Genomic DNA, 17,345 nt, shown 5'->3' with positions numbered 1-17,345 from the left:
CTCCAGGAGTCACACCAGCAGTCTCCTGCTTGACAACCCCACAAGTCCTTTCCCCTCACCTGACTGTAGTTTCATCCCTTTTTTTCAGGCCTCCTGCTTATCATACATAATTGACAAAGCCAGAGGGGACAGTCCTGCCCCCAGGGCCTCTCTGGCACTTTCCTCCCCAGTGTAAGGTCCATACATCCTATCCTAATACCTGTCCAAACAGATCCCAAAATCTCAACTGTAGGGCTTCTCCCACCATACGTTATTTATGGGCATTTTTGCTTCCCCAGCTCCAATATGGAGAGCAAGGTGGACACCCACTCTGACATTTGTGTCTGTGTTAAGTTATCACCACATAGTGATACTCTGGCAAAATGTAGCACAATGGAGCTGAGCAGAGCAGAGTACAGAACTGAGTGGCTGCTGGGTGTTCTAAGATGGTTCAAGAACACATTGGAAATAAGCATTTTAGAGACTAAATATTTCTATACAATTAACCTGTTACCAGCATTCACAGCTGTGCAGAAAAAGCTGCCACCACTGGCTTATTAGAAATCTCCCTGGAAACGTTTTCAAATGTTGGCAGCAGTGCAGCATACAGACAGCCTATGACAATATAGCTTTAAACAAATACTGTTGTAAGCAGAGTTCCTTTAAAATTATTCATCATTAACTTATAGGGCACGCTGCAAGGCTCATCTACTTGCATGGGCTGCTCCCAAGAAAGGGGTTTTGTGAGGGACAGAATAGGAAAGGAGGGGTGTGTGTTCTGTTAATGTCTTTTCTTCTTTTTTTTTTAAATGTATAGCAAGGGCAACTACAATATTAGACACCATGTTTTACTTTTACATATACATATAAACAAAGATAAATTATAATCATTGTGTGGCCTACCAACTTCCAACATGTGTAGCTGAAAAGTATGCTTAGGAAAATACAAAAAGTTTTTACCATTTCAACTGACCCATCTTTCGGATAATACAAGAGTTCATAACGTCGAAAGAGTGAAGCATTCGGATCATACCATTCTGCAATGAAAGCAAATCTGTCGTCTTGGCTCTGAAAAAGAAAGGGTAGAGGACTATGATAGCAATAGCACACAGAAACACTGCATTCAATTTGTTATTTCCCAACTGAAAACATTAGCAAACACGCTTCAGCATTTCTAAGAAGATAACTTCTATCCGCTCATTAAGAATGACAATATCGTTTAACTTCTGAATCAATTCTGATCGCAAAGAAAGCCTCTTAGAAATGTGGAGTTGACCATTTAAAGAAGTATGATCAAAACACATTGTTCTAATTTTGACTATACTAGAAAAAAAGTCAATCGCATTGAGGGGTCCATTTACAATGCAGCTACTGTTTAAATTCAGGTCAACCCCACCTACTATGCATAATGGAACCAATATGGAAGCAGCTTCAGCCTGTCAACTTTCTAAGGTTGAACTCATATGGACCTGCTACCTTGCCCACTTTCAATTGCTATAAAATGTTTATCTGCTCACAGCTAACCATAGAACCTTCCCAATATTTACAACACAGCCCAAAGGAAAATACATCCCTCTCTTGTTGATGGTGACAGAGAACAATTTATTTTACTATAGAGATAAATTCACTCAGGCTGTGGCAATATTAGTGAGATCTATAACTTAAAATCTTACTAAGAAATCTGTGCATCTCAGCCTCATCTACAAATAATTTCCTATGAGATGGTGGGGTATGAAAGTAGCGTGGTGCAAATCATTTCCCAGTACTGCGGAATATATTATGCATGGTGTCATTTTGTCTCAGATGACATACTGCTTATAGTTAACTGGTTTAACAAAAACAAGTGTGCTAGGTTGTCAACATAAGAGGATCTCATCATCATTTGAGGTGTATCAGTAGGCCCTGTGAAATAAATTGGCAGTCTTTCTGGTTTCATGTTGACACACATACACTAACTGTCTCCATCATTTGCATTTTCAGTAGAAAAGACAATAATCCTACTTCTCTGTAACTCTTAGGCTACGTCTATACTACGAGCCTCTTCCTGAAGAGCAAATGCAAATGGAGCGCTCATTTGCATATGTCATGCTCTCATTTGCATTTCCTCTTCATTTCCCTTTTAAGCAAGAAGTTTTTGTGAAAAAAGTGCTGTGTAGATGGCACCTTTTTGCACAAAAACCTCCTTTTGCACAAGAGCTGTTCTAATATACATATAGATTATATAAAAGTTGAAGATTTTCAAGTTGGCACTAAGTAGGACTTATTGACATTCAAATTTTGGAAAACGGGCACATCAGCCATGTCAAACATTGCCCGCTAAGCAGTGGAACAGAACAAGTGCACATCGACTTCTAGAGCAGTGCAGAAATATGAAGGGTCTGGTCCTGCTCCTATGTAAGTCAAGGATAAATTATCGTTCACATTAGTGGCAGAAAGAGGAAGGTCATTAGACCGGTGCACATGGGCAGAAACTATTAGCATGTAATAAGACGGCTACTGAAGGCAATTTGCTGCATTATCCTTTTCCCTTCCTACTCACAAAACAGCATAACAACTTATGTTACTAAACGTTAGATACGGAAAATACTATTTAGTCAAAGCTATCACTTTAAAAGCTGGCAGCACATTTAGAGCTAGACACAAAAAATATTATTAGAATTAAAGGCTCCAATTCAGCAAGCCATTTAAGCAGTCTTAAATCCCATGGAATTCAATGGGTTTCAAGGACAAATCTAAGCTCTTTACTGAATCAGGTCCTAATATGAGTAGCAAATTGGAAACAGTGAGATAATAAAGAATAAATTCTCAATTTAAATACAATAAAACCTGTGTTATCCGGCACACTAGGGGATTAGGGTGTTCCGATTATCTAAAAATTCCGGTTATCTGAGGGTCCCATCAACCTAGGAAAAACCAAGGACAATAATAGTAAAACTCAAGTTTTTAATATTGGTAGTTTTGTAGTTTGAGGCAGTTGGTCTCACATTTCTATTTTGAGTTAAAGATGATTAGTACTTCTTAAATAAAAAATTGTTAAGCCAATCATGGTAAACCAAGCCAGGCCTGTGCATCTGAAGATGTGACAGTATTGTGGCTGGGGACAATGCCAATTAAAGTTTTCTGGTTAACAGAGTGCCAGATAACAAAGGTTTCACTGTACATTATTAAGCTTTGCAGCTTTGCTTCCAAAACCATGCAAGGAGTGTAAAATTTTAGTCTTGTCTAACAGACAGAGCCCTTGATTCAGACTCAGGAGACCTGAATTCTGTCCCCAGCTTTGACCATGGCACTCATCTCACCCTCTATGGCTTAGTTTCTTCATCTGGAAAATGGGGTTAATGATATTGACCTCCTTTGTTGTATTGCTCTACTTTACTCTGTGCTCTAACTGATGAAAAGTGCTATGTAAGAGCTATGTATTATTTATTAACACTTTAATATTCTAGTGATGCTGAAATGAAAAAGAATGAAACTGCTTGAGGAATTTGCTTGAGTTATTTGCTTAGTAGTGACTAATATTGCAGAGCACGACAAGTCATGTTGTTGTTTAGGTTGCAGTGAATTTCCCTGTGGCCTTCTTTGAATATCCTTTACCACCACAGGGGTGGCCAACCTGTGGCTTTTGAGCCACATTAGGCTCTTTGCTCACAAAAATGCAGCTCTCAGGGTTATGGCTTGTTTGGAGCCACATGCCCTCTTTGAGCACGCGCCCCAGTGCCTGGAGGGAGAAATGCGTGGCTGTGGCGGTGGCAGCTCCGGTGAGACCCAGGCATTGGGTTAGAATGGGAGGGACCTGGGAGTGCCTGGCTCTGGAGGACGGATGTGTGGCTCTTTGCTCTACTATCCACACCTCTTTTGGCTCTTCGTGTCTAACTGGTTGGCCACCCCTGCTTTACCATGTTTTTTTAATTCTTAGACAGTGGCAGTTTTAAGAATGGAATAACGATCTATGAATAAGAATAGTGAAGTCACGTGGACCTTCCTTGTATCTTTCCTACACAACTGTTTTGTTTTATTGCTGCAAGTCTGTAAAATTCAAAATTATTTGGACAAACTAGAGAAATGGCCTCAGGTAAACAGAATGAAATTGAATAAGGATAAAGACAAAGTACCCCACTTAGGAAGGAACAGTCTGATGCACACACACAAAATGGGAAATGACTGCCTAGAAAGAAGTACTGCAAAAAGGAATATGGGAGTCATAATGAATCACAAACTAAATATGAGTAAACAGTAGCCAGAGGGAAAGACATGCTCCTTGTCGTCATTTGGGTGTCCAGCAGCATTGGTGTGTCCAAAGTGATGCCACAGCTGTGGATTGTTGTTTTACTCCAGGAGCGCACAAAGCACTTTATTCTTCACACGAGCATCAACTCAGTATTACTTGGGTTCATCTTTAGGAGTAATGCTATTTTGCAGACCCTATATGACATCAGATTAAACTACAACAATACAAGTTCATTGCTGCAACCACTGTTATATGTTTGCACAAAATCTTGTACAAAGTGGGCCAACTAAGAGGTCTATAAAAAGCTTATTATTCGCTGGTTCTGTTTATACTATCCGTATACATGTATCTTTTTTTTTTTTTTTTAAGTTATGAGTAGTGGCTATGTATTTATATTTCAAACGTTTGCTTCTGGGAAACATCAGCAGGAAGTTTGGCCAGCCTATTATGAAAGAACTAACAGTCACATGAACAGAAATACTTGACTGACATCTGATGAACTTTTTTGTAAACGTTCAGACTGGAATAGAAGCAATGGAGTCCATCTGTAAAGAACTGAGTCATGCATGGACAAGTGATTTGCTCATGTAACAAACTCCATCTTGGGATGTACTTTTACACAGGAAGAACAATAGGAGTCCCTCCACATGGTCGAGAATATAAAAAGGGCATTGGAGATTCCTCCATTTTGTCTTCAGTCTGGATTCTCACCTCTGGAGGATCTTTGCTATGATACGAAGCTTGAAACAAAGGACTGATGACCCATCCTAACAGCAGACGTATTCCAGAGACTCGATTTAAGATGGCAGATTATTCCACCTCTGCTACAAGCCTGTACTAAGAACTATGCAGTTGGTGTATTTAATTTATTTAATTATTTCTCTGTCATTCTTTCTTTTCTCTTATAAATAAATCTCTAGATTTTAGATTCTAAAGGATTGGCTAACAGTATGCTTTTGGTGTAAGATTTGAATTATAAATTAAACCTGGGAACGTAGCTCTTCCTTTGGAATCAGAGGAACCTTTTCATTTGGTGAGACTGGTTTTCATAACCTCTCATTTGTATAAGGAGTACTATGGTGGTGACTGAACTGAGTTGTCTTAGAGAATTGTTTGTATGGTTTCTTGCTAGCCAGTTGTGGTGAATAGCTGTGATCTTTGTCACTGGATTGGGTGCCTGATAGTGGAGAACCCCCCAGCCTTATGCTGTAAGTAACCCGGTCTCTAAGAAATTTGCCCTGAATTGACACTCTCAGGAGTGTCCCAAAGGACCCTCTGTATTATACCATATTAACATTTATCTTGTACCCTATCATTGCATAGGAAAGATTTTGGTCTAAGATACATGCAAAAATAGAATAACTCCATTAGCCCAACAGGTATTACTTTGCCTTTGCAACAGTGTTACCAAATTCATTACCATTGAATGTCATTTTTATTATACTTCCTCCATCTATAAAATTTGAAAAACGAGGCTCTCAAGATTTATGGCATTAACAAATTATCCCATGCAACACATCTGGGATGTATTCTACCCAGTTTATAGATAGAGAAACTGAGGCATGACGAGGTTAAGTGTTTGGTCCACTGGGAATAGTATCAGGATTTAAGTGACCCGTCCACAGTAGCAAGTCAGTGGTAGAGCTGGGAATAGAAATCAGATCTCCTGATTCATAATTTGCATTCCTTGGAGCTTCTTATTAAAATTCCACCTCCAAACTGAATAAAGGGGAGAAGGTGAGATTCTTCAATGTGTGATGGAATGGATTGCTCTCAGACTAGTGTTAAATCATCTCTGGGAGGAATTTCTCCTCCCTGGAGATCACAAACCCACTGATGAAGAACATTTTTTTGCCTTTGGAATGCACCACAATGCCCTAAGTCCCTGATCCTTGTTTCCTGAAGGCATATGTATTCCTGGCCTTATCACAAGCTAACAGAAGAAAAATGTCCACAATCCCCTTTCATAATATTGACAACATCACTGCTTCTAAGTCCTTATCTTTTATGTCCCTTGCTCTTTGTCCATTAAATAGACAACTCTACCCCATCCGCAAATATAAGGTTACTGTTTCCTGTCCTCAACATTTATAGATCTCACAAAATTTAATGCTTTGTGCAGTAACCTTTGTGATGTACAACTGCATTAAAAGGAACAATTATCTCTACTTTCACTTCTTATCAGTCTCCATGTACTATGATCCCTTCAATTCTAGCTTAGACAATCTCATGTGGGGCACTATCAGAAGGTTTCTCAACACTGGAAAAGCATGCAGTAGGGATGTAAAATCCCATTTAATTAGTTCAGTGGTTCCAAACCATTTTATACTGCAGACTGGCAAACCCATTCACAAACTGTCAGCGAACCGACAACATTTTATTTGCATAGTAAATAATGAATATGCGAATGTGCCAATAAAATAGTGCCAATCCTCCAAAAGCCCAGCCCTCAGAGCTGCCACAAACAGCCAGCTTCAGCTATGACAGTTGCCACATGGCAGGCGATGGCTGCAACTGAAGCCAGCTGTTTGCGGCAGCTCTGGGAGCAGCTCTCCAGTGCCAGCCCTAACACCTAGACCCCCCCCCCATTCCCTTCCACTATCCCCCAGCACCAGCCACTAACCCTAGGGTCCCCTGCACCCAACCCCCTCAGTGCCATCCTCCCACACTCAGAGCCCCCCTCCCAAATGCCCCAGTGCCAGCCCCCCACCCCTTAGAACTCCTCCACCACCAGACCCCCGTGACAGCCCCCAGTTCCCAATTAGCCCAATCCTGAGAGCCCCCCAAGTGCCAGTCCTGCCCCCCATGGTTTCCTCACTACTAGCCCCGCCCCAACAATCCCCCAGTGTCAGCACCCCATCCTTTAGAGCCCCCCAGTGCTAGCCCCGCTCCCAGAGCTCCCCAGTATTAGTTTCACCCCAAAACCCCTCAGTACAAGCCCCCTGCCTCTTAGGGCCCCACACCTTCAGAGCCCCCCAGCACTAGCCCTGCCCTCCTCACCTAGCCCTGCACTGCCTCCAAGCCACCAGCTGAGCACTGCTGCCCAGGTTACGGCTGCTCTAAGGCTGTCATGCTGGGCTCCCTCCATGCAGTGAACTGCTCTTCTGCAGCCAGAAGGAGACCCTGACCCTACCTGATGCTAGCTGGCTGAGAGGCAGGGCAGGACACGCCTCTCCCAACAGCTGCAGTGGGAGGAGAGGTGCTGGGCAGCGTACCCCAGGCTCTGGCCCCCAAAGCCACTGCAGCCTGGGCAGCTGAGCAGCGTACCCCAGGCTCTGGCCCCCAAAGCCACTGCGGCCTGGCAGCCAACAGTTCACAGCCCTGTGCTTAATCAGTTAAATGGAGCCTAACAAGCGGGCAGAGTTAACTTTTTTAAAGGAGTTTTACATCCCTAATCAGGTCCAAAAATCTCTATTTTAAAGTTTTGATTTCTGTGGGGTTGGGTTTTTGTTTTGTTTTTTAAACTCTCTGCTGTGGGAAAGCCCTGTTCATAAAAACTCAGCCAGATATCAGATGCTTACTGGAAATTGCTATGTGCAGCAGCAAGTCTCCCGCTGTAGAGATGTTTTATTTTTTAATGAAGAGAAATCCAATTTCCAAATGCAAAGTTTTTAGCTTTCTAAGTAATATAAACTATTATCAATGAAAATTATGCTCCATTCTGGAATTACCTTATAGTGAATAAAATCATCAATACAATATTTCAAACGCAACTTGAATAATATGTCAGTGGAGCCTGATCTTTTCATAATGTAGACTGAAAATATGTGATGAGATGAGAAGCAGCCAGGATGTAGAATTTTGCCTGTAGCAAACCCAAGCAATATATATATATATATACAGGCAGTCCCCGGGTTAAATGGATTCGACTTACATCGGATCCCTATTTACAAACGGGGTGAGGCAACCCCGCACTAGCTGTTTCCCCCCAGCAGACCAGGGAGACACGAAGCTAGCGCCCCCCCTCCCAGCAGACCAGGGAGACGCAGAGCGGCTTTTCTCAGCAGACACCTCAGCTTGAGAATAAAGGATTGAGGGAAGTGAGGTGTGGGAGAATAAAACTGAGCTCTGGAGAAATGTTTGACTAGAGTTTCCCCTACAATATGTACCAGTTCCGACTTACATACAAATTCAACTTAAGAACAAACCTACAGTCCCTATCTTGTACGTAACCCGGGGACTGCCTGTATATATATAATTTTGCCTGTAGCAAACCCAAGCAATATATATATATAAATTTTTTAAAACAAAGTAGTATCTGGCACTGACACATGCAATCTCAAGTTGCTCATTCACAGTTGCTGTTATTGTTAATATTCAATCTTGACAGATCTTGGAACATGGCAAATATATAGAGGAAAAAAACTGCTTATGAGGACCTCTTTGAATTCCCTTGTTAAAATTCTTTCAACAAATTGAAGGGAAGGTTTCCCCACCTCTAACAGAATTCCTACTCAAGTCCCCAAGCTTTACCAGAGAAATTATTCTTGAGGCACAATAAAAAATACTTCAGAAAAGCAATACTGTTGCCTTTGAAATTGATGAGATTGTATCAAAAGGCAAAGATACTTTTCTTCTCCCTTTAATTTCTCAGGAGAAAATACTCCTAGGTTCCCCTAAAAGATCTCCACTCACTTCCTCCTCAACTCACACAAAGTAAGAATCATACACTACCAATATATACTTGGTGTATATTTCAGGAACAAATAAATAAAAATAAATATAAATAAATGTATTTATATATAAATAAATGTACCATGTGTCTCCTTCATTGGCTAAAGGGTATTTGTCTACATAGGATAATAAATTAATAGATTCCTTAGGTCTTCATTACTTCTCTCTACAAGATTAGATCCTATATCAGGCTTGGAAGTATTGCATTGATGTCAGTAAACATTGATTTCACTGCACATAGACAAATCAGCAAAAAACTATTCCCATCAATAAGAAGTTAAATTTACAGATAGGCACAGTTAAAAAAAAATCAAGCTGCTGGAGAACTAAGACTAAAGAAAATCCAATAATTTATACTTTTGAATTAGGCTGGTTACAAATGGACTAGCAAATGAACAGTGAAACAAGGTATGATTTTTTTAAGATTATCTATTTTGTATAGTTTGACACGTGATGTTAATAATTTCTATTTGAATGGGTTATGTAGCATTAGTGTTTTAAGTCTTAGTGTCTACTGTCCTTTAATAATTTTCTAACCCGCCCCCATCATTCCCAGCAACAGAAAATTTATAGAAAAAAAATAGAAAATGTGTAAAGTAAAAAATTGGTATTCTACATCAAAATTAAAATTAAAAATCAAATGCTGCCAAGCCTGCTTACAACAGATCAAAACAGAGAACATAACCACTTCAAAATAAAACAATAGAAAGAGTATGTTGATGTTTTAAACAGATGCTTTAGACTGAGCATACTATTTGTTACTCTTAATCACCTGCCTCCCTCTTTTTATAACAAATTCCCTACCCCCAACACAAAGCTGCAAGGTGCTCAAACTTTGTTATGTTTAAAAACTGCCTCTGGGTTTTAAGATGACCTCAAGTATGAAATCCAGGGAGGGGGGGCTACTGTCCCCTTAGCCCCCCATAAACGGCATCCTTGCATTTAGCCCAGTATCCTGTCTTCTTACAGCGGCCAGTGTCAGGTGCCCCAGGGGAATGAACAGAACAGATATTCATCAAGTGTTCTATCCCATGTTGGCCACTGCTAATTTCTGGCAAACAGAGGCCCATCTTGACCAATAGCCACTGATAGACCTATGTGCCATGAATTTAACTAGTTCTTTTTTTAACCCTGTTATAGTCTTGGCCTTCCCAACAACCAACTGAAATCAATATTAATCAACTGAAATGACATCACTTAAGGAAACCTCCATGAGTCAACAACCAATTCAGATAAGGCCTCTGCTACCAAGGTGCACCTGAAAAGAGAAGATGGCTGACAGACTGCTGACAGCCTCCTGAAAGATGCTCATGATGACTCCAAAGAAAGCTAAAACCTTACTCCATACGCAAAAGCATTCATGCATACTCTTCCTAAGCTCACCCCAGAAATAAAGCTCATCTTTTCCCCACATGGTCCATGACTATCCTTCTAGTAAGGTCCACAAGTAATAGCTTTCTTGAACTCCTGGAAGCAGATGTATTAACCTTTCTCCGAGGCTCTTCTCCAGCAGAGTGCCATCTGCCATGCCTTTTAGTAATGCCTCTGCCTGTTGAGCAGTAAGTCCCACAGTCCCAGCAACAGTAAGCACAACTCTTCTCCCCTCCTGCTGACAAGTGAAGTGAATTCAAAGGAGATGTGCAGCAAGTCAGTGGGAAATCAAAGGAATATAATCCATGAGTTCTAGTTCTCTATTCCCCTGCCCTCACTGCTAGACTGCACTGACTCTATGTACATACAAAAGAAATATGAATAAAATAGTCACATCTCTAGTTCTCGCTGCAAAGCCTAAACTCAGATCTCTGACATTCTGGTAACTTTCAGAGCAGCCCATTAGGCCATCATAAACACCATTTCTCTGCTGGGGGATATTGCAGGCCCCATGTTGCTTTCAGGATTTTGTTGTGCATGAGAGGATTTAGAACACTGGATTAAAATATAGGACTTTAATTGGTTATTAGAGGTGGTCACATTTAAACATAGGTACAAGAGCACTGCCCCTCTGTTTAATGGCAATTGACAACAGGACATGAACATCTTCCTCTGCTCAGCTTATCTTCTCCCTTCACTTCTTACAATTCTCATTGCCTCCTCCCATCACAGATGCAAAAGCTTCTCATTTGTTCTCCTCCTCTAATCTCCCACATGTGCCAATGATTACATCCCATCTCCTGAGATCTCTGGCACCCACATTCATTCCTTCCCTAGCTCTTCTAACTCCTTCCCTTCATAACAGAACCATGCTTTAATCCAGAGCTACTCAACATGCAGCTCATGGCCTGTTTGTTTGCAGCCCACGAGTGGGAGCTAAAACAAAAAAGTAGTCAATATAATGATCTTCTATTGATATGCATGTTAGCAGTTAAATTCCTGGACTATCACTGCTCATTAAAAGTACTGTCATATAGGTGGAAATTAGGTAAATACTGCATTTTATTAATATCAGCAGAACTGACTTAAATGGAGCCTATATATTGTGTAGTCTTGCCTTAGTTTTGTATTCATGCTCATCAGCGTGAAATAAGCTATTTGCATATATATGCAACCATACTTAAGTTGCGGCCCTCGGCATGTGCTGTGAGTATCATTGTGACTCCCTGGGGCTTCCAAAGTTGAGTAGCCCTGCTTTAATCTCTCTCATCTAAAAAATATCCACCCCAATTTCTTCTCAGATTATCACCCCAGATCCCACCTCCTTTTTATCTCTAAGTTCATTAAACATACTGGGAGGGAGCTCCTCTCCTCCAATTCCATCCTAGATCTTTTCCAATCAAGCTTCTCACACATTGCACTCCACTGAAACCACACTTGCCAAAGTCTTTTATGTCTTTTACATAGCTAAAGCTCACACCCAGTATTCTATTTTCAACTTCCTTAACTTGTCGTCTGCTTTTGACACCACTGAACATACTCTTCTTGAAATGCCCTCTTCCATTGGTTTTTGTGACTCTGTACTTTCCGGATTCTCCTACTTCTCTAATAGTCCCTTCAGCCTGTGCTTTGACAGATTGTCCTCAGCCATCCTCCAACTTTCTCTGGAGTTCCTCAGGACTCCACCCTTGATCCCCTTCTTTACTCACTTTACACTTTGTTTCTGGGTAATCTCATACAGAAACACAAAGTCGACCCCCATCTTTATGCTAAAGATTTACAGATCTACCAAGGCCTTTTCAAGACCTGTCTTTCTGGGTCCAAACCAAAGTCACAATCAGTCTCCGTATCTCATGATATCTATCCATTACTGCATGCTCAACATGTCTATAAACAGAGCTAATTCATTCCCGTAAACCAACTCACTGTCTTTTTTCTTAATCACTGTGGATATCACCTTTTCATCTATCTCACCCAGCCAAGATGGGGAAGCTAATGATCCAATCAGTGGACCAAATTAGGTGATGAATCCTGGTCACACGTCACCTGAGGCATGCTGTGCATATGTTAAGAAGAAGACAGGCCTACAACCTGGGTATCAGCTTTGATTCATACCTTTTTCCAGAGTAGGGATGGGAAACCTAAGGCCTGGGGGCTGGATGTGGCCCCTGGCTTACCTGAATCCAGCCCGCAATGCTCAAGGCTCCCCACAGCATTGGAGAACCCGTGCTGGGGCTCCAGCTCCCCCACCATCCCATCATGGGGCTAAGCACACAGAATCTACTAGGCTGGGCCCCCCAGTGTGTCGTGTGCAGCGGGAATGCGGGGAGCATTGGGGGCCATGTCAGTGAGGGGTTTTTTTTTTTTTGCTTCTCACTTGTGTGTGGCCCCCAATTGATTTTTCTGTGGGTCAGTGACCCCCAACCCAGAAAAGATTCCCCAACCTGGCTCTAGAGCTTTGTGTTCAAGGTGTATTGTCAATTATTTCTGCATAACATTTCTAAGATGCTACCTGCCTTATCCATCTACACAGCTCATCATCTCACAACTCAACTACTGCAACATCCTTCTCTCTGGTCTTGACACACACAATCTTGCTCTGCTCACACCCATTCACAGTGTTGCTGCAAAGAATGTTCTCCTAACTCAGTGCTTTGAGCATGTCACCCCCTATTTAAATCTGATCCCTGGCAGCTCCTTTCCTTTTGTATCAAAAACAAGCTGCATATGTTCACTTTCACAGTCTATCCCCACTCAACCTAGCATCTTTTATTTGCTACTGAACTGTTGACTTTTGCCTCCAGTCAGACTTGGATGCCAGCCTCCATCACCGACTTGTTAGATTGTTCCATTGTTTCCTTGTACTCCCCCTGTCTGTTTGTATATATCTGTTGTCTCATCTTATGCTAAGCACTTGTCTATACAGACTTAGTACAAGCTGGGGTGGAAATACATAGCACACTAGCTTCCTGTACAGCAACTGGCCCTACTAACATACATTGTAAGTTCCATAGCATGATTTGATCTACTGCTGTTTCAAATATTATAGCACATGGAAACTTAGTCATGGCAGGCTAGAGAGCTAAAGTTTATAGGTAAGCTTGCCATGCATTAAGTCTCCATACAAACATGTCCTTAAATTGCAAGCTCTTTGGAACAGGGACAGTCTTTCTGGCCTGTGTTTGTACATTATCTAGCACAATGAAATCTTGGTCTTTGACTAGGGATCCTAGGAACTGCAGTAATGCAAATTATAATAAAAAGTTGTAATAAAAGAGGCATTAAGAATCCCAGGTAGATATGCTACAAAGCAGAAGAGACAGCAAAATTATATAAAATAGTAGCACTTGGAATCTTTACAAAATGGTATGAAAAATAATAAAGCAAAGAATGGAAACAGAACATGTCAAGTTAAGCTACATTAGAAAATGTCAAAGCACCACATGGGAATAAGTGTTCCTTTTCTACTCCTGTAATAAATTTTCAGCAAAGACAGAAAAGAAAATTATATTAATCTTCTGTTAAACATCCTGGTTTGTTTGCTAAATAAAATGATTAGTCAAAGACAGGGGCCAGGACTCCTAAGGTCAGTTTTCAGCTATTTCACTGATTCACTATTTTATGGTCATTTAACATCCCTGTGCCACAATTTCCCCATCTAAAATTAGAGATTGTACAATATCCCAGCAGAACAGGTACCAATACTTATGCTAGCTCAATGGAACCCTGAGATAAAAGGCACTGCAGATGTGTAAAGCCCAAAATGTATTACATCCGTTCACTGTTCAAGCATTTTTAAAACCATATTTGTGCTCTCTTTGCCTGAGGGAGAAAGGAGAAAGTAAAGTCTCAGAGAAAATAAAAAACATTTATATATTGTGAAATTGCCAATGGTCAAAAACATTCCTGCCTTCAAGGCCAGTAAGTTTCTCATAATAAAACACTCAGCTGCTTGTTGCATAAAAAAGAAAGAAAAGGGCTCTTCTGAATAAGGACTGCGTCTTTCTGTGTTTGCATGGTACCTACTGAACTTTCTGTATTACTAAATAAGAAGGGCAATGACATTATTGCAGTTCTCATACAACTTTAATCTATAAAAAATAGTGTTTATATTTCTTTGTATTAAGTATATCTGGCCTTCCTCAGAGATGCACATTGGACAATGGAGGCCATTATTTAGAAAGGTTAGGAAACAGATGGCATCATGTTGTCATAGAATAAAATGACTGCCACCTTATTTTACAATACACCAGTCACTGCAGTTTCTAGGTGCCACTTACCTTTCATTCTCATTAATCAAAGTCTATTTGTATGATTATAATTGTCCTAAGTTAATGCACTGCTAATAGAAAGTTAAAGGTGAGGTAAAGTCTAACAGAACTCCCCATGAAGTATTTATAAACAGTCTTTACACAATACATTATTTTCTTTTTTTTAAAAAATCTAATTTTAAGAGCACATTCAGTTTGTGTAGATAGACAAACAGAGGTGAGGAAACCTAAAAGTTATATGCATACCTTCTCTTTTCCCCTTTGTACACATGCATTACAATGAAATCTAGTTACAAGATCACAAACTAGTTCACAAACAATATCATGTAATATTTTCCCAAGACTTCAATGAGGCCAAAGGCAAAGTACTCCTTCTATGAAGGAACTATCAGTTGCACACATACAAAATGGGAAGTGACTGCCTAGGAAGGAGTACTGCAGAAAAGAATCTGTTTGTCAAGCTAAGTAAGAGTCAATAGTGTAACGCTGTTGCAAAAAAAATTATTCTGGGGTGTATTTTAACGGGAGTGTTATAAAGCAGATATGAGAAATAATTCTTCCATTCTACTCCATGCTGATTAGGCCTCAGCAGGAGTATTGTGTCCAGTTCCGGGTGTCACATTTCAGAAAAGATGGGGACAAACTGGAGACAGTTCAGAGAAAAGCAACAAAAAAAGATTAAAGGTATAGAAAACATGACTTATGAGGGAAGATTGAAAGAATTGGGTTTGTTTAATATGGAAAAGAAAAGACAAAAAGAGGACATAACAGTTTTCAAATACCTAAAAGGTTATTACAAGGAGGAGTGAAAAAAAATTGTTCTCCTTAACCATTGGAGGAGCAATGGGCTTAAATTGCAGCAAGAAAGATTTCAGTTGGACATTACAAAAAGCTTCCTGTCAGGACGGAGAAGCACTGGAAAATATTACTTAGGGAGGTTATGGAATCTCCAACATCAGAGATTTTTAAGAGCAGGTTAGACAATCACCTGTCAGGGATGATCTAGATACTATTTAATCCTGCCTTGAAGGCAAGGCACTGGACTAGATGACCTTTACAGGTCCCTTCTAGTCCTACAATTCTATGATTGATCTTATACTATAGTGCACTGTCCTGTGTACACCAATGACTGACGAAAGGTCTTCATAGGAACCCTACCCCAATTTGCTGCACACATTACAAGATGCATCTTACAAGGCTGTAGAAAAAGTTACATTATATTGTAACATTTGAAAAATTAAATTTGATGACATAATTAAAGACTACAAGGAAATTTTCAAAAGTCCTCAGTATTGGCTTAACTCTACTCCCACTGAAGTCAAGCAGAATTTTGCCATTAATTTCAGCAGAAGCAGAGCTAAGCTCTGATCCAGTAAAGCACTTTAAATGTAAGCATGTGTTTTAACATGAGTGATCCCATGACTTGGGCTACTCATGTGAATAAAAGTTGAGCACGAGGCTTACACACTTTGTAAACCCACAGCCAAGGGGGCAGGGTTATTTGCTATTAAATATTTAGGCCCGACCCTGAAATATGGTGCTTGCAGGCACACCCAAGAGCCTCTATGGTATTCAGCGAATGGCGCACAGGATGTTGCTGCCTGCATTTCACATAGGGAGCTTACTATGCATGTAACTATTTCCAAAATTCAAAAGTTGGTCAAATCAAAACCAGTGTTCAGAGTAACCATCAAAGGGACTCCTATACATTCTCTGTGAAAATTCCACTTTCAGCCTCCAGCCATGTCAGAACTAATGCTGTTCAAAACAACATTGAAAAAGGAAAAAATCTTTTTACTGCAGGGAAATGTGTATTTTTCCCTACTGTTCTTACTTTCAAGAGTAACAGCATTATTTTTACTCAGATGTTCCACTAAATACTCCCTTTTCCAGTAGAGCGAAAGTGTGGAAAATTTCAGAATCTCACCAACTGAAAACAGAGTTTTTGAAAGAAAACATTCAAGAAACCTGAACTATAGCTGTCAATGGTGCTCCATATTAGTTAAAGTCTAATATGATATTTAAAGTTTCTTCAACTTATCTCAACTCTTAATAATCTTCCAAGAGATATTTTAGCAAGAATAACCCTGCTTGGAAACACAATCAAGTGACCTTCAGCCAGCTGATTCCAGAGAGTGCTACCACCAAGTAGTTTGCATGAAGGTTCCAAAGAGCACACATCCTGTATTTACCTTGAACATTCTGAGTATATAATGGCCTATTAAAGATTTATTACCCTATTTATTGCCCAGACAACGCTGCCAACACTTCTCTTATTCACCGCTATGGGCATTTTGAGCAAGCACTTACTCTGCACTACTGCTTAACCAAATGGGCTCCTCCTGAAACTTGTGTTAAAGTTAAAAATATGCCTTTTACCTCGAGTAGTGTCAAACATTAACTCAAGTGTAGTTTAACTAAATCCAGATTTTAGCTAGCAAAGACCATATTATGTAGACTACTCTGCAGCCATAAATTCTATTACAGTATTTCTCAACCTTTTTGTGCTGGATATAAGTAATTGGAACTCACCCCTACTAAGAACTGAGAAAATTGGGACCCCTACCTAAAATATCTTTCAGTAAATTATGAATAATACCCAGGAATGGCAAGCAGGGCAACTGCCCAGGTCCCACACCACAAGGGTCCCACAAAGCTAACTTGCATGCTTCAGCCTCAAGCCATGCCACCCAAGCTCAAGCCTGAGTCCCACCACCTGGAGCTCAAGCATGTAATTTAGCTTCAAGAGCCCTCTCTAGTGTGGTGCTCTGGGAAACTGCTCTGTTTGTCATCCCCAGTGACACCCTTGCACTAGCAACCCC

At 40.5% G+C, this 17,345-nt stretch overlaps 1 protein-coding gene across 3 annotated transcripts in view; it reads right to left on the bottom strand.

Annotated features, from left to right (window-relative positions):
• The window catches only part of NME7 (NME/NM23 family member 7), a 175,736-nt gene that overhangs the window by 135,202 nt on the left and 23,189 nt on the right, over window positions 1-17,345 (bottom strand). For all 3 annotated transcript variants that reach the window (XM_075907002.1, XM_075907007.1, XM_075907016.1), the window contains exon 2: window positions 940-1,047. In XM_075907002.1, the coding sequence (XP_075763117.1) occupies window positions 940-1,047 (108 nt within the window). The remainder of the gene's footprint in view (window positions 1-939; window positions 1,048-17,345) is intronic.

This window comes from Pelodiscus sinensis, chromosome 1 (assembly GCF_049634645.1).
Source record: "Pelodiscus sinensis isolate JC-2024 chromosome 1, ASM4963464v1, whole genome shotgun sequence".
In the NCBI taxonomy this organism is placed as follows: domain Eukaryota; kingdom Metazoa; phylum Chordata; order Testudines; family Trionychidae; genus Pelodiscus; species Pelodiscus sinensis.
The sequence above is the reverse complement of the archived record's forward strand: the minus strand, read 5'-3'. Positions and strand labels throughout refer to the sequence as shown.